Source organism: Centropristis striata, chromosome 5 (assembly GCF_030273125.1).
Source record: "Centropristis striata isolate RG_2023a ecotype Rhode Island chromosome 5, C.striata_1.0, whole genome shotgun sequence".
In the NCBI taxonomy this organism is placed as follows: Eukaryota; Metazoa; Chordata; class Actinopteri; order Perciformes; family Serranidae; genus Centropristis; species Centropristis striata.
This window is the reverse complement of record NC_081521.1, coordinates 29,431,242-29,457,128: the sequence shown is the minus strand read 5'-3', so window position 1 is coordinate 29,457,128 and position 25,887 is coordinate 29,431,242. Positions and strand designations below refer to the sequence as shown.

The 25,887-nt window shown below is 39.6% G+C and overlaps 1 protein-coding gene across 5 annotated transcripts; it reads left to right on the top strand.

Moving 5' to 3' along the window:
- Window positions 1–1,471: 1,471 nt before the first annotated feature.
- On the top strand, window positions 1,472–24,846 carry ampd2b (adenosine monophosphate deaminase 2b). 5 transcript variants are annotated; one of them, XM_059333335.1, is made up of 19 exons: window positions 1,472–1,608; window positions 1,772–1,933; window positions 14,769–14,893; window positions 15,003–15,133; window positions 15,780–15,848; window positions 16,736–16,838; window positions 17,006–17,195; window positions 18,107–18,248; window positions 18,362–18,451; window positions 18,580–18,709; window positions 18,813–19,007; window positions 19,114–19,245; window positions 19,355–19,518; window positions 20,553–20,679; window positions 20,773–20,936; window positions 21,978–22,098; window positions 22,186–22,359; window positions 22,874–22,984; window positions 23,290–24,846. In XM_059333335.1, exons 2-19 carry the CDS (start codon window positions 1,834–1,836, stop codon window positions 23,503–23,505), a joined length of 2,484 nt encoding a protein of 827 aa, XP_059189318.1. In that variant the 5' UTR covers window positions 1,472–1,608; window positions 1,772–1,833; the 3' UTR covers window positions 23,506–24,846. The 5 variants fall into 5 exon arrangements, with proteins under 5 accessions (XP_059189318.1, XP_059189317.1, XP_059189321.1 ...); XM_059333334.1 differs by lacking the exon at window positions 1,472–1,608 and having other exon boundaries at window positions 1,699–1,933; XM_059333338.1 differs by lacking the exons at window positions 1,472–1,608; window positions 1,772–1,933 and adding an exon at window positions 8,645–8,664.
- Window positions 24,847–25,887: the final 1,041 nt, after the last annotated feature.

Here is a 25,887-nt window from a genome sequence, read left to right as displayed (position 1 = left end):
GGCAAAATTAGATGGAATATATCAGATGTTGTCATAAATCCAATATTGTGCATCTATAATTGAAATCAGTTACTCTTCACAATACATGAGTTCTTTAATTGTGCAGCAATTCATCCTACATTTTTTACATAAGGATTTGTTTTGGAAGTGTATTGCATCCACAGTGTTATTTGGTTCAAAAAATGTGTTTGATGACTTAAAGTCTAGCCAGTGTCTCTCTCCTTCCATTTATTCTTCTTTCCCCCTCTGAGATTTTGCGACCCAGTGAGTTGTTTTCCAAGAATACTTTGCTCCTCAGGCTAATCTGTCCTAGTGTCCTCTCTCATCCCTCTGTCTCTCCTCTCACTGGCCTTAGTCACAATCTGAGTCACAATAATCAAATTATTCTGCATTTGTGGCATCATTTAGAGTGAGTCTCACAAAAGGGGTCAAACAAAACAGTCACTGTCAAATGTATTGTTAATTATACACTGATTTTATATATACATTTTAATGGTTAGAGTCATGATTTGTTGATTACTCAATTCGGGTTAGTGTTAGGTGTAATTTGATAATGTTAAAATCCCAACTTGGTTTTAAGAATCGTGAATGTGGATAACTGTTCATTAGTTTGTCTTTCATTTGTCAAACCACTGAAAAATCCTTTTTGTTGTAAGACACTTAAAAAACTAAAAGTCTAAAGAGGAAGGGTGTGTTCTCTGTGGAGGATTTTTTACACTTTCGTGGCGGTGAGCTGACTTCCAGCTTTTCCTTTCTTCCATTATTTTCATGCTTATTTTGACTGACTGACAAAACAACAAAATGATGACTCACAACAAGCTAACGCTAGCTCTGTGAGACTGCTAACTTGTTTTCAATGACCATGCTAACAGCTGATCTTTTCTGATTAAATGTCCATCATCCATGTTTAGCTTTTTAGAGTGCTAACTTATTAGGACTAATACTTATTTTTACAGGTTTTTGGTCATAAATTAAACATTTTGACCTGATGATGAGACCAAGGAAAAGTCAAATATCATTTGGATTCATCCTCTGGGTACAATGACTGTAAAAAAAAATGTCAGCAATCCAACCACTAGTTTAGATTTTTCTGTGTGGACCATAGTGGTGGACTGATAGACCAATTGCTATAAAGCCACATTTATAGAATGGCTACATATGTATCATGAATATTTTTATAGTGTGTAGGTTAGTAGGTTCTTACATTGCCCCGTATATAGACTGGGTACTATTATTTTTTTTATTATCAATTGTATTTTATTTCTTAACATAGGCCTGTGTCTATTACTCAAAAAACATTTTTACTGTCCATGCTACTGTAACCACAACTTTTCTCCCCATTGATTTTCCCACAGATTTGTGGTTGTCATGGCAACAACAGGACTGCAGGCTGCCGTGTGTGTTTTGTACCCTGTGTGTGTGTGTGTGTGTTGATGTGTGTGTTTATGCGTGGCAGGGGGGAAGCCGAGCCCCTCAATCCCCCCCCCCCCCCCCCCACCCCCAGCCTCCATCAGCGCTGCAGCTGAGGCAGAGCCCTTTCAGAGGGGGTGGGGCCTGTTTCGCTGCAGAGGGATGCTCCGCAGTCAGTCTGGAAATCCCTATTCATAGGCACGTAGCACACTCACACACACACACACACAGACACACACACACTTGCACTGACTGCAATCAAAACCCCTCAAGCTCCCAGCATCTGTGCTATATCTTCTCTTTCCTCCTCCTTCTTTCTCCTCTCTTACTCTCTGGCTCTCCGACGTTGTGTCCTCTACAGCTCTGACTCAATCAACTCTCCTTTTCCCATCCGTGCCAAGCTGAACCACGAAACCTGGGATCATGTCCTCCAACCTACCCCCAGGGACTGCCGCCGGGGCAAAAAACAAGCCTCTTTCCCCCTTCAGGAAACGGGGCAGCCTGCAGTATGCAGCCAGCACAGGTGAGTGGAGGGAGCGTGGGGATGGAGAGGGAGGACGGAGGATGGGATGAGCGTGTTGGTTCTGGAACAGAAATGAGCCTGAGGTACTGTGGCTCTGGACTTTGCATTGTTATGTGATTCACGACTTTCTAAAACCATTATAATTTGATTTGTGATTATTTACCAGTGAGAGAAAGCACTCATCAGAAGAAGAAACAGGGTGAAATACTTTTTCTTCGTGAATAGTTTGGGGAAATGCAAACCTGTTGATTAGGGAGGTGTAGCAGAGGATGCCTGTGTCTGCGTTCAGACCCTTCAGTTTCGTGCCAGTGCGCTGGCTTTTAGCTTTTAGTTTTGTCCCTTATTTTCAGGCTTGTTTTTTATAAATGACACAACATGTATATTTACATTCTGCAGCATCAGCTAGAAGTTAATTTGCAGTCGGATCAGCCGATGCAGTATGAATTTTGCAGGTTGCATAACTTGTTGTTTTGAGGTGAAAACTATTTTTTTTCTTGTTTTAACTTAAATCTTTACATGCTCCTTCGTCGGTTGGTGACCCTCTGGCTTTGGCACCCTTTTACAAGGTGAAAAAAATGCACCTGATGATACTTTATATGTGTTATTATTTACGTGTTGCTTGTACAAATGTGATGTTTTTCATGAAGGCTGATGGCAGTTTGTGGCCTGGGGAGAATATGTAGGTTGGTACCTCAGTTCTTGATCCCCTGCTGAATGAGAGGATTAGCCTTCACTCTGATGTATGCACACGCTGGTCAGCCTTTCATCCAAACTACAAAGAGTGAAGAGTGACCGTATGACGAAATGCCAGTCATTTATATATCCCTCCCTCTGTTCATTGAGAGTCATCTCTCAATCTGAATTGTTTCTCTGAAACGTTAATTCAGTTCATACTGAAATCATTCATTAAAGCAGAAAAATGTGTGTACTGCACTGTGTCAATGAATATAAATTGTTGATATCTTGAAATTAGCTCATTTGTATTAAAGGCAGATGATATAATCTCCCTCTACTGGTAGATTTTTTTGAAATATTAGGATTACATAACAAACATTGCCTTTAAAGTATGCTGTATCTTTAAAAGTCACCCAGGTCATGTTACCACTGAGGACACATACGATGAAAATTACACACTGTGACATTACAGTGACTGTCAAGGTGGGCAGAGAAGGATTTGTAGTCCTGACAATAAATAAGCAGCTGGCGGTCTGAATGATTCACCAACCCCCCCTGTCCAATCAGGATGCTCTCTGTGATTACCCTCATTTATAGCTCATAGCTGACAGTAGCTATTACAGAAACCGTCTGGAGGAGTAAATAGTTGCTGGAGTGATGAGAGGAAGTCTTGTCTTTAGAAATTCGACAGACTGATTTCTTTTTCTGTCTTTAAACTGTAGACATACAGCACAGATTCTGCCTCTGGGGTTTGATTTAAACAGTCTCTGCAGAAGCACATTAAGATAACAATCACATTTTATGTTGTTACAGCATACAGGGGGCCATCTGAGTAGGCGAATATGACATTTAGGTGACTCATCGTCTTTTGCTGTATTTTTTCAAAAGGGCACTAATCTAGTTTTGGGCAGATTATACAGTACAGTCCGCGTAAAATGAAAACAGCTGCAGATACACGATAATTTAATGCATTTGAATCACTGCCAGTGTCATGTCTTTTAATGCTCAATGAATATTTAACAAAGTTATTGTTATAACTGGAACTGCTGCATTCGGATCATAAATTATTTATCATCTAACACTTTCATTCCATAATTGTGTAAATCAGCACTCGGCACGTTGGAGGAGCTTTATCCTATTAGTGTCCTGAACTATCGATCCAGTCTAATTGGACGATCAATCAGCAGATTGAATGGACGTGGAAGGCTGCAGCACATCTAATCAGCGGTAAATGAGTTTGAATCCCTCACATCTTAGCTTTCACTAAAGGTTATGGACCCCCTATACACAAAACAAACTCCTTCATGTCCATCAAACAGGCCTCTGTTCTCTTGTACAGTTATCATGTGAGAGGCTGAGGCATAGTGTTGTCCATATTTAGCACATTATTGCAGGGTTTGTGGAGTGAACGGCAGCGCATGAGTCACTTCTCTGGCTGTGAAAAAGGTAGTTCTTAGATTAGAGCGCCACCCACTCACCAGTTAGCCTCTTCTGCCTTGTGCTGTTTTACACTTGTTGAACCACTTAAAGGTCCCACATTGTAAAATAGTGAGAATCTCATCCCTTATTTGATTATTAAGCAGATCTGGATGCCCAATAACTACAGTGAAAGTATTAACACTCAATCCACGGTGAAAAGCACACAGGTCGCATTCAGACATTCAGCCTTTAAACAAGCAATCAGGACCTCTGTAAGGTTCTTGTGTGTCCTATTTATACAGGTAGGTAGAAAGCGTTGCTAATGCTAAAGAGCTGTTACAGTCATGGCCCAGCTGCAATGATTGTGCAGAGATGCAAAGAGCGCAGACAAAGATAGGTTAGAGACAACAGGGCTCTCTGATGAGTTATTTCCTGTAACTTTGTCAGTGTGGTTTCGCCCCTTTGGAGCAGTGGCCCGGTCCTGAGTCTATTTACTCTGAATGGAGTGATGAGCACAGATTATGACTGATTATTTTGCCCCAGAGTCACCAAATTTAATATCATATATATTATTATATTATTATTAGTGATGCATTAATTTGTAAGTAGAATTTTAGTAACGAAAAAGGTCGCCAGTCAGACTCTGGCCTGCGGCTCTGTGTGGAGTTTGCATGTTCTCCCCGTGTCAGTGTGTGTTCTCTCCGGGTCCTTTGTAGGTGAAATTTTAATGTGCAAAGTACCTAGTAATCATGGCTGATAGATTCAGTGGGGTAAAAAGTACAATATTTAACATCAGTATTAGGGTTGTCACGATACTAAAATTTTCAACTCGATACCGATACTCAGGAAAATATTCGATACTCAAAACCATTTTCAATACCACAAGGACAAAAACAAAGACCCCAAAATTTAACAGATATATTTTTATTAACAAGAAAAATGCAACATGTAAAAATTAAAAGAACCACAGGTTAAATTTTTTTAATAAAAAACAGTTGTGCAAAAAGAAACTGCAACTATGATTACAAGCTTCAGATACTCGATACTTTTGAAAATGAGTATTGTATCCGGATACAACGTTTTAGTATCGATACTTTTTTGAGTATTGATGCTTTTGACAACCCAATCAGTATAGAGTTATTTTCCACCTCTGCAGGAAAGCAATGCTACAATCATTTAAAACGTGAATTAATTTTTCTACAATCAGACCATTATTATGAAAGATTGTGCATACAGTACAGGAGGTTAATGACTGACCTTTGAACACATTCTACTTTGCCCACGTTGTTCACGCCTCCTCTAATTGTGTCACTCCTTGTCATCGTTGCATAGCCACACATGTCAGGGTCTGTGTCATGAACAATTGCACTAATTACAGGAAAGAGACCATGTAAGTTAAATGTTAAGCCAGTCACTCCCCAGAGTAATGCAATCTGTACAAATAATGATTGACTCCCAACCCCAACACACCTTCATCCGATAACCTTCAGTGAGTCACTCCTCGTGTGTTTCTGCACTGTGAACTGTTGTTTAGATGTTAGCGTCTTTGCTGCTTATATGAACCAACATCTGGCCTGTTAGAGGTCTAATGGACTTGTGCCCTGTGGGTGGGACCACCTTTTTCTGTGTTGTTGCTCATATTTAATGGAATATCTCTGCATAGATATACAGTTACTTGATGCCAGCTGCTGTCTTGCAACACACCGACCTGTGAAGAGCCAGTGTCTTGTTTGAAAGGTAGAGTGAATGTTGCTGTAGACATAATCTGAAAATATAGCAAATAATAGTGGCTGAAATATTGTAGTGTTTAGTTTTTTTGGCTCCTTTTATTCAGTAGTGGAAGTAAGTTCTTGTGCTTAAAGGTCTTATTGGAGGAAATGGAATATAACTTTAATAACTATGTTTCCATTAGTGTATAATCACCTGAAAATAATAGTCGTCGTGATTTCTTTAGCTTATAATGAGCCCTTTATATCTAAATAGGGACTGCGTCCTCTTCTACGCAGTCCATCACATTACACTGCCATGTTTCCACATTAGCCCAGAACTCTAGAGATGGCCTTTCACATTTTTTCACCTGAAAGTCGCCATAGGTCCTGTACATGCTTGGAAAGGAAGGGGTTAAGAAATGGGTATTCAGTTGGTTTTAATCTGCAGCGTTTCTGCTAGATGCCACTCAATCTTACATACTGCTTCTTTAAGTGCTGTTCTCTTGTAGAGTTTTGAGATACCCCTCTTTCTACTGTAAGTGTAGCATGTGATGCAGCATTCGACCTCCAGAGGGAGCCTGGTCTGAATAAATGCAGCTGCACTGATGAGTCACAGAACAACAATCTGATTTGTTGTGCTACTCTCTGGGCCGCAACAGTTTGACTCTTCCTCTTGAAATCTGTTTCAAGAGTACCTTGAAAATAATTGAACCTTGAGAGGCAGAGCAGTAATTTGAGGGTAGTCAGATTGTGTTTGACTCTCTGTAGTGCTCAGAGGTTTCACTGCCCAATTTGTCAGCAGTGCTTTTCAAACTGAATTGCTCCAGTTTAATAGCAGTTATCTCCATAAGTGTTTGCCGTGTATGACTTTCAGACTGTCAGGAGGTTTTCAACCATCAGTTTTTATTTCCGTATGGCTGTAGCTTTATATAAAATATTTAGGGATACACCAATACCGATACTAATATTGGGCCAATAGATGGCTCGGGTGTGTTTATACTATAAACATTATATACTGGAATTTTAAAGTTTCAGTTTGGACCACATTGTTGCTTCATTGAAAATATTTGAATTGAAATTTCTATAAATTGTGATTATTTTTCACCAAGTTGCTGCTGCACATTGTTTTATTTGAATCATAAATAATTCAGTAAATGTACGTGTATATATTTTTGTGGCATTTTGTTTGACGTTAAGAAGTTAAGAAAGCAATGTTTAAGTCAATCATGATGTTGCCTTTCATACAAAAGTCACTTCCACATAGTGAATCATACAGCTTATTAATTAAACAATGTTATCTGAAATTTCAGGTATTGGTAGCTGAAATATTGGGGCTAGCTGAAAAAGCCACGTTAGTGCATCCTGAATAATATTATTTGGAGTTTTTGGAAAATCTGACTGCATGCTAAAGGTCCTTTTTGTCTTTTTTTCTACAATAACAGCAATAACATGACAACAGCTTCATCAATTGTTGTTATACAGTACAGTGTAACTTAGGCAGGTGTGGAAAAAATGCTGTAAAATAAGATTTTTTTCAAAAATAGAAATGTTAATAGTTTGTTTTTATCAATTAACAAAATGCAAAGAGAGTGAAAAGAAGAAAAAATCAAAATCAAATCAATATTGGAAAACACAACTATTAATTGACCGAGCATTCTCATATGTGGCCAAAGCCTGATAAAGCTTTTAATCTTATAGAGCTCTATTGTTTCTCACTGTTAAAACAGATCAAAGAGCAACACTGTTACTGGGTGGCATGTTCCTTCATAACAATAAACTGTAACTGGAGTTTATCTTGACTCAATACTGTAACTAGTCCCCAACAAATTCACTATTTAGTGTCAGAAAACCACACAAATGCTTAGTTAGGATTCTGTGTTAGGCTCAGGAGATACCTTGAGTTGAACTCTAGACAGTATTGAGCAAGAGAAGATAAGATAAGAAGCGCAAACATTGGCAAATTAATGGCATTCACGGCTAACAACAGATTCAATCGATATATTTTTGTTGAAAAGCTCAATTAGGCACCCAGTGAAGGGCATTTTTTCAAATCTTTCTTGACTTAATTAAAGGTCAGGAACAACGGATAAATGTCTTGTTGTCTTGATCTACCATGACTGAAAGTTATTCATTTTTTACAACATTCTTTGCAATTCAAGCAGCAGTTGCTGTTATCCAGAGCAAATTTACACTCAGTGCAGAAGTATAATAAGAGGAGAGATATGACTGCCGAGAAACTTGCACACTGCAGACACAATGACGGATTTCACAAACATTTATCATTCGGTGTCATGAAATTGCATCAGTTTATTAAATTATTAATGTGTTATTTCATCAGGTTTAGCATACACACAGTTATGTGTTTATAGCATGGGAAAGCATGTTCCAGAAATTACTGCTGTAACCATAATGGGGACAACGTGCTGGCCCTTTAATTTCATTCATGTGAGAGGACATAGAGGCAAGGTCTCATTTATTAAACAGTCATCTCCTTCAGACTGCCGCTATTCAGCTGGCTAAAAAAATGACCATGACATCTCAAACCTTACGCTGAGCCAGCACCATTTTATTCACACACACACACACACACACACACACACACACATAGGTGACACAAACATCCCGAACACATGGTCCCCTCAGCAAAACACAGCACAGAGGATAAAGTAGAGGACAGGGGGGTGCTGTGGGAGAAATGAACAGCAGGAGAAACCACATCCGCTTGTGATGTACGACATCTCCCCCCCGCCTCCTCGTCCTCCTGTGGTACGTTCCAGATAGATGTCAGAGGCATTTAAATGAGGAGGATCAGCTCCAGAGGCAGCTAGTGCAGCGACAGCTGGCCTGAACCAGGAGGCAGACAGAGCAGAGGGGGGTCACACACTGGGCTGTGAGGGGGAGTTCATGGATCTGCTGGACCAGCTCTTTGTATGTATGACAGGGACAGATTAAGGGAATAGAGGAGATGACTCTTTGATTCTGTGAGTTTGCTTATGAGAGCGTATGTGTGTTTTTTGCCAGTTTTGTCATTCGACTGAGTGTTTGAAATGTTTCTTGTTGTTCTTCATCCCTTCCTCCCATCATGTTTGACCCATCTTGAAAGGACAGCAGACGCTATCCTGGGCCGTTTGTTGTTTGGCATGCTCCATCTCCTTGCCAGGACAGTCTCTCTCCCTCTCTCTGTCTCTCTCTCCTCTCTTGGCCCTGCTAGCTGCTGGTTAACGCAGACTCTGAGGAGACAGGTACGCTCCACTACCCTCATCCTGAGCAAAAGCACAAATAACGCTCTCCTCTTCTTCCCTCTAACCCTCCCCCTTCCTCCTTTCGCTCTTGCACACTCACGACCACTCTCCTCTGCCTGTCCCTTGATGGCTTTGTGTAACAGCCCTGAGCAATGCTGTCTTTAGTGTGCTAAGCAGAATGTGTGTCGATTGATTGTCCCACAAACTTGCTTTCTCATGTCTTTTGGAGATAAAGGTGCAACTGTGCGCGAAGAAGCCGAGCAGATCGATAAATTGTGCTACTGCACCTGCAACTGTGGGATCTGAGCGAGAGAGTTGTTTTCAAGGCTTGTGGGCATCCTGCCTTTATATTTTTAGCTTTCCTTTTCTTTATGGTTCAAAGGAGAATGCTGACAGCAGTAAAGGAAACACAGGAAAAAAGTTTCTTCTTGAATACCAACATCGGCCTGCAGACATGCAGTATTCATGCAGCTGCAGAGACTAAACCAAAGATACTGATTGCACATCTTGAGAGACACCAGCTGCTGAATGCAGAGCAAATGAGAGATGCTGGATGAGTAGGCTTCCTTTAGAGGAGCAGAGGAGCGTCGTTAAATCCTGCTGCGTTTACTCTGCCATGCATATATGTGTTTGTCCCTATGTGATAGTGAGCAGCAAGATTTAACTGTTGGTATATTGAATTGTGTGTTTGACATATTTACCTCATGAAAGGAGGATATGTTTTTGGTTGATTTGATTGTTTGTCAGCAGGATTATGGACAAATTATTGGGAGGAATTTCCTTGAAACTTGTTTGAAGCATATAGCATGAACAGGTATCATTTTGTTATCTCTATTGAAACTGAGGTGGTGTATCAGCACTAGTATTGACAGATTTTAAAAAATATACAATTTTAGTTCAAAGGAAATGTAGCAATTTTTCAACCTGAACACCTATTTTTCCATATATATTGTGTCGCAGTGACTGTGAGATCAATGCAGCTGGCAACCACAAAACAGTCTGCAATGTAATCGCTCAGGGCTATTCATCTATATAATTATTTTATGGTCAGTCATGAATCAGTTGATATTTTGCACCTGCTCCTGGCTTATAGAGTGATTGTTTTTGCCGTTATCCTGCCATGCTTTCATGTGCACCGATACCAGGTCAGTAACTTTAGCTAATAACATTACCTTTGCTCTATCTGCAGCAGCTCTGTCCACTCTTGGAGCAGCAAGTGTTTTATTGCTTCTACTCTTTGTCTGGCAGTGGTACAAGCATCTTGGTCAAAGTGGTCACTGCAGATAACACTAAGCTATGATTTCTGGGCTCAAACACAACAACACTTCTTTTTCCTGTTTCCACTGTTTCACCTCTCAAGAGAGATTTCAGAACAAAACTCTCCATCTTACCTTGGTGTTATCTGACACTTATAATAGCAATCTGAGCCTGGTGGGGAAAACAAGGATTTTTAGTGGTCACTCCGTCCTGGACCAACTTCAGAAATGTACACAAAAACATAAGAGATGAGGTCTTGGTGAAGTTCCCCTTCAAAATTGACCGTGGGTGCTGTTTTGTTTGTACTGGTATTCCTGATTTGCACAGCAGCACTGACACATGTGAGCAGTGAGTAAGTATTGGTTCTCCTATGAGACATTTGCCACAGAGGCTGTGAGTCACTGGCATTTCTTGTGGGCTGAATAGCAAATCTGCATAGTCAATGGAAGCAGGTAGACAGCGGCTGATGATGCATGGCCTGCATGATGGTAGAAAAAAGAGAGAAGAAAGGAAGGGGAATCTCTTGATATGCAGGATTTTTGTGTGTGTGTTCAAATGTTGTTAGTGTTGTGTCTCTAAGAAATAAGGCGAGGTAGAAAAAAAGGAAAGGAAGGGAAAAAAAGCAGAACTGTAGATGAAGTTTCACAGGATGTCCCTTTACCCCTGACCTCTGGCTCCCCTCTGGCCTGCATGTTTCGGATAACTTTCCACTTGTGATCTCATCCCTAGGGGCCTATTACACCGCACCATCCGGTATGAGTTGAGAGTTAGGGATCTTCATACTCTGTTTTGCTGCTGAATAATGCATGCAGTGGAAGTCCCTCTGCAAGCTGATACTATTTGACCTCATTTTGAGGCAGTGGAATATGATGTGTTGCATTGTTTGTGATTCACACGTATTAGTTGCCGGTTGCCTTCAATCTGTTTTACTCATGTTGCATTAAGCCGTCAGGCTGTTTTCCTCTGCCTCCTCTTAGATCAATAAAAGCTTCAGCCGGATAGATTATGATGTATATGTTCGAGGGAAACATGGCTGATTTGAATTTCTGTGTGATTTTCTCTCCAACGGGGGGGTGAGTTCTTATGTAACAGTAGATGCTACCGGTCCAAATATAGCAGCCATTAGGGGATTAGCTCCGGGCCCGGCTGGCTTGGCTAGGCTTGGCTTAGCTTTGGCCCAGCATAGATGTCTTTGCCGCTGGTCGCCTCCTACCCTCCACTCCAGTGTCCACTGTTATCATGACAAACTGATGTGCACCCAGACCGACAGCAGAGATACCATCTTGGCCGGCCATTACATGACACAGACGTGCTCCCTCCTGTCACTGGAGGAGCATCTATCTGTCGTTTGACTTTGTGGACTTTGTGACTGAGACTGGAGAACAGATTGGCTTATTGTTATTTATTCAAGCTGGCTTTGGATAGATGGAAGTTACTTATAACGGTATTATTTCTTATTTATATATTTTATTCACCCAAGCAAAGGTTCTTCCATAATTTTTGCAGATGATCATAACATGTGAACACTGAACATTTTGTCTTTAACCTTTACATTTTTACTATGGTTGGAAGTAACAATTACATTTATTATTGATTCGTCTGCCTATATTTCTTTGCAAAATGTCCATTATGCAGTATTTCTTAACTCTTTAGCTGAAGTCCTCCAATGCGTTGTTTTGTCTCACCAGGAGTTCAAAACCTCAAATTTATACACTTATTATCTTAAGTATAAAATTATAGACATTAAAAAAAAAACAACAACTGTAAATCCTCACAATTAAGTACTTGCAACCAGGGAATGTTTAGTGTTTTGCTTTGAAAATGACTTACAGTTCATAGATTGACTGATCAGTATATCGTTTCAGGTCTAAATTAGACTAATTGTCAATAAATATTAAAAAATACAACTTTATTTATTTCAATGGCAAAAACTGCAGAGGCCCTGAGAGACGAGAAAAAATTCTAATTCTATCTAAGTCTGATCTAAATTGTTTTCTGTCCTGTGTTTATTTCTTAAAAGCAGGCATTAAAAAGGCCTTTTTGGGTGTTATTTTTATTTTATTTTATTTTATTTTTTTGTCAGGATAATTTTTCTGTTTGTTGTTGTAATACTCATTTCGACCACAGGGGCTAAAGGGCACCACTACTCCATCTTCTAAATGGAATTAAAAGCATTCATGTTTTCTTCTAGATGACTTTTAAAGTCGTTATACCACATCTTTATTACAATGTACATATATTGTATATACAAAGGTGTGACAGTAATGTCACATAGCTTGCTAACACACAATATGCTGATTTGCTGAAATGAGTATTACATCAGCAAACAATTGATGAGCCATAAAATATATTTTTTTAAATCAATTGCCAAAATATTTTCATAAACACAGGAGAGAAAATAATCTAGAGCAGACGTAGAAAATGGATCACAACATTTTTTTCTCACTTCCATTAAAAACACACTGTAGAATAATATCTCAGCTAATGAATGAAAACTCAACACTTATAATACTGATTATATTAGGAAGGGGACAAACACTGTCACAGTCTATTATTACTTTTCATACTGGAACATACTCTACATCTTCTGCAACCATTTATAATTTGTTATAATTAAAATTCTTGCTTCTTTCATTTTAAGAACTTATTATAACTATATGTATTTATGTTTTCCAAATATGTACTTTTATAACCATATTCACTCAAGAAAGGTCATTTTCAAACTTACTCAGACTCAAAGCTCAGTGTTGGAGCTCAACTATTTAGTCTTGTTAAAGGTCAAAGCATGAGCCCACTTAAATATTCATACACTGAAGAAGTCTTCGTTTCCCTTTGTGTTTGCAGAAGTATTTTAGCCTGAGATACTTGTGTATGTTGTGACGTTGCTGCCTTGTTGTGCAGGCAAACTTGCACAGTGTGTTGAGTGGGATGTGTTGATTGGACGGTGCTAAGCAGAAAGCAATAAACAACATGGTGAGTTGTGGTCTGGCCGATGATTGCACCTCTTTCCATTTCATTCTGCCTGCCTCCTCAAGTGTTTTTGTGCCGTTAATGAAGCGTTTTGTCGAGTCCCAATCAGCCCAGTTAATTGGCCTCTCTGGTCTCTTTTACTGTTCCCATAGAGTGGACAGACTCAGACATGCTCTGTTAAATAAATTACACTCTTAATTTAGACGGGACACAAGAGTACAAAAACAATGTAGGCTGCAGGTACCCTACAGAACACCCCCTTTGACCTTGTTGTGTGTGTACACTCTATAAATACTGACAGACAACAGACACTCTAGCACACACAGGATGAAATATTTAACAGGATGATGAATATTTCAGTGGCAGGTGCGTAGTTTCAAGGGGAAGATTAATATCATTGCAGACAGGCTGCTAAATATACACCCGAGGGAGAGACACAGTAGTGAAGGCATTGTCTCCCCTCACCGAACGCCTAACATCTCTGTTTTCCTCATCGCTGTTGACAGCCTCCCCTCCAAACATCCACTCAGTTGTTGTTTTTTCAGTGACCACCCCCCCCCTCGTTTTCCCTCCTTCACTTTCCATGACAACTGCGTTTGTATAAAACTTGAGTCGTGCAATGGTAACAATGGAGGGTATTAGCCGGTGTATGTGCTGATGGGTTCTCCACCTGAATGGTCCATTGTGTCTTGAGGCATAAACAGCCGCTGAGCTCAGACCTCCGCTGTTGTGTGAAGGCCCACTAACGGAGCAACAACAAGCTTCTGCTTCTGGTTTGGTCACTGTGAATTAATGAGATGTTTAAAGAATAAAGAACCATAAAGACAGATCACTCTCAACAAACTGGTTTAGCAGGTTTTATCTGATTCTTATTCATGTCTAGCCCACTTTTTCCATGCTGGGTTAAATGAGAAGACATTTTCTACTTTTATCAAGGTTGATAAGCCCATTGACAGTTAATGGGATACAGCTGCTGCAAGCAAAAGTGATTCATAATCTTGATATCTGAAATGAGTTGATGTGTTTGTCTCTAGAGCTACAGAAATTAGGCTTTACTTGCCTGACTATAATTAGAAGATAGAGGCCTTAACCTTTTAACACCCATCCTATTTTTTTTATTTTCTCCATCAGTTCAAACATGGTTCAACTAGGACATGCTTTATGCAAGAACTACATTATAGAAATTATCAAATGCCTTCTACATCTTGTTAACTACACCTATATACACTTTCAGGCCTCTGGGCCTCACCTGATTCATTCTCCACTGGAAGGGCGGAACTTTATCAAGTTTTATCTGCCATCCAAGAGGATACTTTTGCTGCATTTTCTCTAACAAGGGGGCACAGAGGGAGGCAGTCACCCCCGTCCCACTCCTGAGTGGACTTTGCTATAAAATGTGTGTTAAAAACAACATACAGCCTAAGTTTGTGTCTGGTGGGTTTTAGGAGGTTAACAGGCCTCAGAATAAGGCTCATATTATTCTACAAAATAATTTCTTCAGTACTGCCAAATATGCATAGCTTCTCACTCATTTTATGACCCCCCCCCCCCCCCTATCTCCAGCTGATCTCCGTGGTGCCCGCCACCTCCTCACTACCCAGCATTCCTTGCCTGGGATCCCTGTGGCCTTGAAACAATCCATTGACTTGCGTACATCCATGGACGGGAAGTACAAGGAGATTGCTGAGGTTAGTACCCAGTGGTTGTTCTCACTTAGCAACCTAATGAATCAAAACTGATTTGTGGCTAGATGTGTGCACTTTCATGTTTGTTTACTTTATGTGTGTATGTGTGCAGGAGCTTTTCTCCCGCACATTAGCGGAGAGTGAAATGCGCAGTGCTCCCTATGAGTTTCCAGAGGACAGTCCCATCGAACAGCTGGAGGAGAGACGTCACCGCCTTGAGCGACAGATCAGCCAGGATGTCAAGTAAGTTCAGAGTAAGGGAGGAAGTTGTTAATTAACCTACAGACACATCAATTACTCTCTTGGGTGCATTGTTACAATTACTGTTGATTAAATCCCCAGCTTTATGTATGCTGTGACTAAATGAACGAAAGAGGATATTGGTCCGTCTGGCTACAACAGCAGGATGTAGAATAATATTGAGACACTGGAAATCGTCTAGCCGGACTTGTTTTTAAATAATGAATTGAGCTGATGATGAAATTGGCTACAGATTAATGGAGAGAGGATATTTTAACAAGTCTAATAGAGGAAATATCTCCCTAAATCTGTACAGGAACCTGGTATAATGAATATGTATATACTGATATAATGAAGGCACCTGTTTATTTTATTTTTCTGACTTTTTTTGTTTTGTTCATGGCTGTATTATTAGGTAGGTTAATTTAAGGGGAGAAATGTCTGTGCTTCTGGGCTTAGATCTGTTATACTCCAACTTGTTTTGTTGAATAGGATATTCTCAGTGTTTTCAGTTTAAAATGAAATGAGGGGAAAGTAAACACAGAAAAAATATGCCAAGACGTGACTGTGTTTGTTCTCTGTGTTTGTTGTTGCGTGTTTGACTCTGTTCTGTTGATCCTGAAGCCATGATGATCCTCTCTGTGCTCAGGTTTGAACCTGACATCCTGCTGCGAGCCAAACAGGAGTTCATGAAGACTGATAGTGCCACAGATCTCGAGTGAGTTTTCCCCTGGCTACTAGCAACTGGGGTACCCATGCCTACAACTACTAGAACAGGAAATAATTTAAACACATGTTGGACCCATCAACCCCTACCCCAAAACTAACAAATAAAACAAAAAACATGAACAGGGTCAGCACATCACAAGTAAAGAAATTATAATAAACAGTAGCCACAGTCATGACAATAAAATAAATATACTTATTCACAAAAAACTGTAAAAAGTAAAGGTAGACTGAGAGACACACACAGCAAGGTGTTTTACAGTAATCAACACATTAGTTCTTTCCTTGAAACAGTTGCAGTACAGGGTCCCATATCTTATCAAATATGTCTCTCCTGTCTTCATTATAAAGCCTCAGTCTCTCCAGGTGAAGCACATTTGGCATTTCTCTCACCACAGATCCTACGTGGGTGCAATGTCCGACTTCCATACCCGAAGGATTAACTGCTTCCCAATCACAATTCCAAATAGAATAGCTTTTTTCTCATATTTATTGGCAGAAGACAAAGGGGTAGTTGCCCAGAGAATGGCTACAAGCGCATCCGATTCCCAAAACTGTCATAAGCCATATAAAAGCAGTGAAAAATACTTTTCCAATATGTGTACAATTTACTGCATAACCAAAAAGAATGTGTTAAGTTACCAGTCGTAGACTTGCATCTGTTGCAAATGGGTGAAACATCAGGAATGAAACTGATCAGTTTTTCTCTAGAATAATAGAGCCTGCAATGTCTTAGACTGAGCAAGGCAATGTCTGACATTCACAGAGCAATCGTGTATATTTTTTAAACATTCATTCCATACTTCATCTTTCAGTTCTGCATACAGCTCATTTAAATAGGAGATAATTTAAGTGATTTGTTTGTTGATCCATTATTAGATACATGAAGGAGCAGAGCCAAGCTCCTGACCTGCAAGAGAGAGAAGTGGTTCCAGAGAGAGAGTACCAGCGAGTCGCTATTTCTGGAGAGGAGAAATGTGGGGTAAGACGGAGTCCCAGTAAAGCAGGGAGAATTAGAAAAGAACAAATTGTTTCTTAGTAGAAGCTCTTCTTTCGTGGTGTTTCTTACAATTAAATAACACCTCCTCTCTCAATAAGACACCTTTTTTTTCATTTCTTCTATCTTCATCCTACTGTTTTTCCATCCAGGTCCCCTTCACAGATCTGTTGGATGCAGCTAAATGTGTGGTGAAGGCTCTGTTTATCAGACAGAAGTATATGGGTCTGTCGCTGCAGAGTTTCTGCAGGACTACGGCTCGTTACCTGCAGGAGCTGAGTGAGAGACCTCTGGACTTAGAAATCTATGAGGAGGAGATCGCAGAAACAGCAGCCATTGCAGGTACACACACAAAGAAAATATAGAAAATTATTCTCAAACAACAGTTCTGATAATTAAATCATCTTTAGCATTTTCTAGTTCGAGCTTCTCATATTTACTGATAGTAGTAGTAGTCCAGAAAAAATGCACATAATAATAAACCCTTTTATAACTCAAAAAAGGAAAAAATATATAAATAAATCTTTACAGCCTAAGACATTCTCTTTCCTTAGACATTAAATGCAAAAGAGGGGAAAACTAGCAGCAAAAAAGCAGTAAAAAGCTGAATGTAACAAGTAGACTGAGGTCACAGTAAGACAGACAGACATACAATAGATTGTGTCAGGAGAAAAAACAACAACAATAAAATGTATAATAAATCCAATTCTTACTTTGTTGAATACTTGATTATGATTGAATTAGGGCATTCTACAGTCTGTACTGCTATGGACGGAGTTGGAGGAAGCAATTCAATGTTTTTTAAATCAATGAAGTAATTTTTAAATCAATAAAATTATTGATTTCCTTAGCAAGTAGCTGTGTAATATTATTATACAGCGAGCTGGTGGTTATTGGATTTATTTAGCTATAATGACACACTCACTGTACATTACCCCTTTCATAATTTGCTAGCCAATAAAAAGAATTGTTATTTGAAGCTTTATTCCTGATCACTTTAAAAATAATTAGTAATCTTCTCATTTCCATGGGTAAATGTTAACATGGGAATTTAAGTCACTGTCATGTGCCATACGTTCACATTAAGACCTACTGTAACCAGGCAAACCCACAGATTTCACAATCCATCTGCCACACACCCCTGACTGGGCTGTCACAACGTGCAAGCTGATAAAATAAGACCATAGCTGCATGTGCCACCTTCCCACCTTTCGCAGAGCTGTGACACAGTGCAACATTCTGTTTCCTCTTAGATGCCTCAATGCACCCACCTGTTTCTGAAACACACCCCTATGAGAACACGGACCCCGCCAGCATGCCCCATGATTTGGGTTACGGCTGCAAGATGGTGGACGGTGTCATGCATGTGTACACGACGAGGAACATTATGGAAAAGTGAGATATTTATGATGAGTCACTTGCATGCTTTATCTCGTAGTGCTCGCTGTGGTTGTCTGTTTTTAGACATTTTGTTGGCAGAGAGTTTTAAGTTGTGATATTGTTAACAGGAGCACAGAGCTGGACCTGCCGTATCCAGACCTGCAGGAGTACATCGCCGATATGAACGTCATGATGGCCCTCATTATCAACGGACCAGTGTACGTTTACCTTATTTTTTAACACAGAACAGTGTTTTTGTTTTTTTTTAATTCGGGGATCTGGACCAGATTTTAAGACTATCTAAGAAAGCACCCATAACTAGTTTTGGTTCCTTTCTTTGCCACAGAAAGTCCTTCTGCTACCGACGTCTGCAATATCTTAGCTCCAAGTTCCAGATGCACATCCTGCTGAATGAGATGAAAGAGCTGGCAGCGCAGAAGAAAGTCCCACATCGAGACTTTTACAATATCCGTAAGGTGAACTTGAGAGCTGTTTCTACTGAGCCTTATCAGAATTATTTATTGTAATCCAGGTCCAGACTCCAGTATGTCATTTTTGTCTTGTGTATCTGTTTTACAGGTTGACACACACATTCATGCTTCATCCTGCATGAACCAGAAGCATCTTCTGCGGTTTATTAAAAGGGCCATGAAGAAGTATCCTAAGGAGATAGTGCATGTGGAAAGAGGCAAGGGTCAGACGCTGATGGAGGTGTTTGAGTCCATGAACCTGACAGCCTTTGACCTGAGCGTGGACACCTTGGACATGCACGCAGTGAGTAACGCCCATGGTGGATAGATAAAAGGCTTATATGTTCCAAGACGTTGTCTAGTTGATGTTGAAATGGCAAATAGTGATTTAAAATTCATTCATTTTGCAGGACCGTAACACTTTTCATCGTTTTGACAAGTTCAATGCCAAATACAACCCCATTGGCGAGTCCATCCTGAGAGAGATCTTCATCAAAACAGACAACTACATTGAGGGGAAATACTTTGGCCACATTATTAAGGTGCTCACTGAATCCATAAACAATGATTTTTTTTTCTGCTGATAAGCTACAGAATGTGTGCATGAGTCAGTGGCGCCCTCTGCTGACTGTTTGTGTCACTGCTCCTCAGGAGGTGATGGCAGACCTGGAGGAGAGTAAGTACCAGAACGTGGAGCTCAGGCTGTCCATTTATGGACGCTCCAGGGACGAGTGGGACAAACTGGCCAAGTGGGCCGTCAAATATCGGGTCTACTCCGGCAATGTGCGCTGGCTTGTTCAAGTTCCACGACTCTTGTAAGTACAACGCATGTAAGATATTTACGGCCCTGTCCCATCTATTGTAATTGTGCTTAATTTTGTGTATTTTATTGTTGTTTCTTTTTTTTTTATCTCTTTTGTGTCCTTGAGTGCCAAGAAAGGTGCCTTCTAAATACAATGTATTATTATTATTATTATTATTATTATTAAGATATTACATTTGCTCTAGTATTTTACTTAAATAAAATATTGTGCCATTTCAATTCCATGCCACTTTTACTTTTTTACTCCACTATGAAATATTCTAGCTATGGGTGAGTTATGAGATAATGGGTCAGATAATCAAAAGGCCGTACAACCCTCCACATTAACAAAACACACAGACTTTATACTAGCTAAGCCTCTTTTTGTTGTCTCTTTGTGGTCATTTTGTTTCCCTATGTAATTGTATCATTTTGGGGGGGTGTAGCCATTTGCAGCTGTTTTGTGTTTTTTCATTTATTTATTTTTTATTTTGTCTTTTCTGTCTTTTTTTTTGTTGTTTTATTTCTTTGAGGTCATTTTTTGGCTCTTCCTGGTAGGGAAGAGATGTCTGAGTAACATTTTGTAGGTGAAGGCAGGGTGGCCCATTTGCAGCCCTGAGCCTGTAAGCCTGTTTACTATCCATGACTGTATATATTTTGATTTTTACATTTAAAACAAATTGTGCCTTTTTTTGGTGATTTGTTATAGATTAAACTACTCAACATAATAGAAAATTGCTCTACCTCCTCATTTGTAAAGACAACCGTTTTGAAGATATATAGCATATAATAATTTATACACACATAATTTCATGTGTACTTCTACTTGAGTTAAAGTTTGATGTTATTAACCTTATTTTTGACAGTGATATTTCTACTTTTACTTAACTAAAATACCTGACTACTCTACTACTGGTATCCCCTATTGGGGTTTACAAATGGCCTCATTAGTCACTAAAGATGTTTTTAATATTTGCAGCATACATGATTAAAAAGGGCACAAGAAATGTAACATTTAGTGCCTCGATTTGTGATTTTCTCTCAAAGTGACGTCTACCACACAAAGAAACAGCTGTGCAACTTCCAAGAGATGCTGGAGAACATCTTCATGCCTCTGTTCGAGGTGACAGTCGACCCTGGCAGCCACCCGGAGCTGCACCTCTTCCTTCAGCACGTACGAAGTCTTTGCCGCAAAAACATGTTCTATTATACACATGTATCCAGACCTCAGAGGGTTTCATGGGTGTCTTGTCTGTCCCTCACACAGGTTGTGGGTTTTGACAGCGTGGATGACGAGTCCAAACCAGAGCAACATATCTTCAACCTGGACAGTCCGCTGCCAGTCAACTGGACAGAGGAGGACAACCCGCCCTACTCCTACTACCTCTACTATATGTATGCAAACATGACCGTGCTGAATCACCTGCGCAGGTACATAACTGCACCTCAGCCCAACTGGGGGCCATAATCCGTGGAATATTTGTAATCATTTTGAGACATTTTTCTCTCCATACAACTTCAGCTCCTTAGCATTACAAAAACCTGTATCGAAAAAAAAAAGAAATAATTAATTTGTTTTGCAACTTGTACCCACAAGCTCTGCACGAAACTTGGGTGTCATGATTGATGACCAACTGACCTTCAAGGTTTCTGTGTCCTCAATTGCCCGATCTTGTCTATTCGCCCTGTACAACATCAGGAAAATCAGACCCTATCTGACCGAGCAATCGACACAACTCCTGGTTCAGGCCCTCATGTTATCCCGTTTAGACTACTGCAACTCGCTACTGGACCCAGATCCTGAGTGAGGTCTTAACAATCACATTTTTGGTGTAAGGAAGAGTTCTTGCTATGTTTCTTGACTTCATCCTTGCTTGTGTTGTGTTACTCTCATTTGTACGTCGCTTTGGATAAAAGTGTCTGCTAAATGACATTGTAGAATTGTAGAATTGTTTTCACGAGAAAACGATCTTTGTTATATTGAGATAAAAAAATGTTGTGCTTTCTTATAAACAATCCGGTAACATAGAAAATTAATAACTGTCAGATCCTGATGATCCAGTGTACCTTGTGCATAAATGCGCACAGCCTATTCCTCAGTTTGGCGCCTGAGCAATGGTACAGTCCCTGACGCCGTTATAGGCGTACACGCTTTATACGCATTAATGATTTCCACAAACACTACACAGCGTGTGTCTGTACGCTCATGTAGAATTGTACATTCTACATACATTACATCATATTTGAGGCGTAGGACACCCGTGTGTGTGTGTGTGTGTGTGTGTGTGTGTGTGTGTGTAATACACTCTCATCCTTTGGGATTCATCTGCCATCTGATTTGAGTCAAACAGCAACAAAAGTTAATTCATGCACACAGTACTTGTTTACAACCCCAGACAAAGCTGAAATCTGTTATCCCTCCCTAATCCGTAGAAGTCACCCTCCTCGTTTCTATGCCTTTTTTCATTCCAGGCAGCGGGGGTTCCCCACGCTGGTCCTTCGTCCTCATTGTGGGGAGGCGGGGCCGATCCATCACCTGGTGTCTGGTTTCATGCTGTCAGAGAACATTTCCCACGGGTTGCTGCTCAGGAAGGTCTGACCTCAGTATGGCGGCAGTATGAACATACTCCTACTCCACTGTTTATGACAGCACACAACATTATGCCTTCTGTTCCTCCAGGCTCCTGTGCTGCAGTATCTTTACTACTTGGCCCAGATAGGTATCGCCATGTCCCCTCTCAGCAATAACAGCCTGTTCCTCAGCTACCACCGTAACCCTCTGCCAGAGTACCTGTCCAGAGGCCTCATGGTCTCTCTATCCACAGACGACCCTCTGCAGTTTCACTTCACCAAGGTCAGTGTACATTTGTAATGTCCATTTGTTGTCAGTTCACTAAAATGTTTAAATAAGGATGATAACGCTACCAAGTGAAAGCTAAATATACAGAACCAGTCAAAGGTCTGGACACACTTGTCATTCATTGTTTAAGATTATCAATTATGTTAAGATTATACCAAAAGTTTGTAAAGCTGTCAAGAAAGCAAAAGGTGGCCCTGGAGTCAGTGAATTCCTGATTCCTGACGCTTTTATCCTAAGTTACGTACATCTGAGCACTAATTCAACACAGAAAAGGATCAAATTGGGTATTTTTGATGTCTCCATTATTAATCTACAGCATACAAAAATAAACATTAAAGGAGAAGGTGTCCAAACTTCTGACTGACTGAGGGTTTTTTTCATTATAAATGATTTACTGTAGATCAAATCGGAAATGTGATTACCTCACAAGTCCGGTAGACTAGTCCGGACATTCATTCATATGGGCACTCCAGCTTTAACTGTGATATTTGTTTGGTGCTGTGTGTAGGAACCCTTGATGGAAGAGTACAGCATTGCTGCTCAGGTGTGGAAGCTGAGCTCCTGCGACATGTGTGAGCTGGCCAGAAACAGCGTGCTGATGAGCGGATTCTCTAATAAGGTTTCAGTTACCTTTTTTTGATGAGGGCAAGGACATTGCAGTATAATCCTAGTGTAAAGTGTAAAAAGGAGAATTAGATGCAGTACACAGTGTATACAGATACATTCTGACACATGAAAATGGATTTTAAGAGTTTGTGTTTGTGGCAATCCCACTTTTCCTAGTAGCCCTCTCTTTTCTCCTTTTGGAGCAGGTTTCAGTTATTTTTAGCCCATTATCAAGTTTAACTGTTTACAAATATACCATATGTCAATCCTCAGTCTATTGTTCTGCAGACAGTTTAACTTTACTTTCTTCTGGATCAGGTGAAGAGTTCCTGGCTCGGCACACAGCACGTAAAGGAGGGGCAGGAGGCTAACGACATCAGGCGCACCAATGTTCCTGGCATCCGTGTGGCATACCGCTACGAGACCATGTGTGAGGAGTTGACTTTAATCACAGAGGCCATCAGCACAGACGAGCTGGAGACCATCGAGGAGGAGGGCAGTCTGTGCATGGGGGCAGTGCAAGCAGAGAAGTGAAAATGCAGCACAACACAAACAAAATTCTCGCTACATTCCCTATTTCACATCAGGACTATGTACAGATTTGCACATAAACATATCACACGTGTGAAAAGAGAAAAGCTTTGTTACAAGAAGATTATGAGATATGCTACTATGGCAATATGAGAGAAGAACTACAATCTGTGTAGCCAAGGTGTTTACTTCCTTTGGTGTCTTGTGTCTTGTTTGTTTAATTCGTCATGGTGATTTCAAGGTGTCTCTTGATGTATTTATTTTTAAATTATTCGATTTTCATGGTTTGCGACTACATTTTGTCAGAGTATCCGTACAAAGTCTGTTGTTTCTCTACCAAGCATTGAATAACATTCACGACTCATTAAATACAACTCTTGAATAAAATGTATAAATCAGATCCAACACTGACCAATTAATTACATACAGGGCTACCACTGAGGACACTGAGGTCAGGCATGAGAAGTTTACCGTCTGCAGTTAAAAACATACACATGGTTGGCATTTTCTAAGGCAGATTCCAGTATTTATAGACTTAGCATTTTTAAATTTATCTACATTTAGCCCCTAAAAATTTACAAATGTGCAACATGGAGGTCTACAACTAATGGCCTCAGTATTTCTAAAAACCTGGCTATGGCCAAGACTACTCACCTAGTTAAAGTTTTGCAGAGTTTGATAAATGTCATGCAAAAAAACAACCTTTAAAGAATATTCATAAAGTCAAATTAGAAACATTGTATACATTTTTGTCTTTTTGGTTGACATTTTCTTGTGTAATTATCCACAATACCTCATGCTGTGTTACTGGCGAGAAAAATCTCCATCTTCCATATTCCTGCTCCTGGTAATGACATGAACAAAGTTTTCCCACAACTGTTTTGTGTCATATTATTGCTGTTTTTTTATTGTTTTTTTACAGTCTTTAAAGTTATTGCATGATGGTACGTCAATATTTGTTTCTGCTGTGCAGTAATGCTACTCTGCTGTAGCATCTTCTATACTAACTCTTATTTTGTGACATTGTTTCTCCTGAACTGTAACTAATTGGATACTATCTGTCCTTTAACACAGATATTTAAAGTACAGTGAATAATGCATGATCTGTTCCTTCAGTTGACACTCCTTGGTGCCAAATCTATGAATAAACATATTTTCTATAGAACTGAAAGTCAACTAACTGGATAAACCCCTGCCTTTAGTTTGGGTCCTGATGTTGTTTGTGAGGCTACTTGTTGCTGATTAAAAGAACTGCGTGTCCCTCCCAGAGAATTATATGTGCTGTTTGTGAAATATTATTTAATTGCATTTGTGTCTAAAAAAATAAATGTTGTTCACATTGGAGTGCTTGGCTTGCTGCAGTTTTTTATTCCGCCCAGAAAAAGTCTTCTGAAACTAAAACTTGAAGTTAAAGTCTTACTTTTTAATTTATTTCGATAAATGAGGTCTGTTTGAGTTTAAGCAGTTGATAGTTAGTAGGTTTTCTGTGGTCACCATCTTTTTTCATTAAGGAATTAATTCTGGTCTGGCAAAAAAGAATAAATTCCTGAGTCACACACTTAATATTGTGTAGGGATTTAGTGTGTCTGGTAATGCCACCGTGATAAGTCCACCGTGTGATAACTTTTTAGATTAGTTGATCTGAAAAAGTTATTGATGATAATTCTAATAATGAATTGAGTCATAAGAAAACAAAACATAAGTAAATGTGTAAGCTTTTTTTGTAATAGACCAATTTACTGTTTATCAACAATGATGACATATTTTGTGGGCGGAGTCTAACTGGTGGCAGAAAGTGACAGTTGGCTGCTGGTCCCAACGGTGCAAGCGGTACAGTTGTCAAATAATATGAATCATCCAGATTCCTGATTATTTTCATGGTTTATTATCAATTGACAGATTATCTTACATGATTAAGCTAACCCTTAACGATGCTGTGAGATTCCTGACCTGTGTTAACTGTCAAGATTGTAAAGAATCCAAAATAGGATTAAATGGCGAAAGTTTTAGTTGGGGGAAACAACTACTGTTAACGACCGATCTATAAAAACAATAAGGGAAACAGAAGGGTTTCAGGGGTAACGACGTCTTGCTGTTGGATGTCAGAACAGAAATAATTAAAAAAAAAAACAACAAACTGTCCATTCTTATCTCTTATGACTTTTTTTGAGGGGTCATTTTTGGACAATTTTTGACAAAAATCGACATGCTATAGTATGACTTTTTTTTAGTTTTTGGACATCTCATAAGATGGCTCTTTCTGTTGTTTTTGATCAATATAGTACAGTATGACAATTTTTGGACATCCCATAACATGGTGTTTTTCTGTAACTTGTGAACAAACTAAATTTCAATAAGTATTAAAAGACTATAATAAAGTAATTT

What these genes read in the sequence shown, in the direction of transcription:
- ampd2b (XM_059333335.1), top strand. Translation starts at nt 1,834, where the DNA reads ATGTCCTCCAACCTACCCCCAGGGACTGCCGCCGGGGCAAAAAACAAG. An exon ending in AGTACAAGGAGATTGCTGAG is followed by an intron (nt 14,894 to 15,002) that starts GTTAGTACCCAG and finishes GTATGTGTGCAG; the next exon opens with GAGCTTTTCTCCCGCACATT. An exon ending in CTCATTATCAACGGACCAGT is followed by an intron (nt 18,452 to 18,579) that starts GTACGTTTACCT and finishes TCTTTGCCACAG; the next exon opens with AAAGTCCTTCTGCTACCGAC.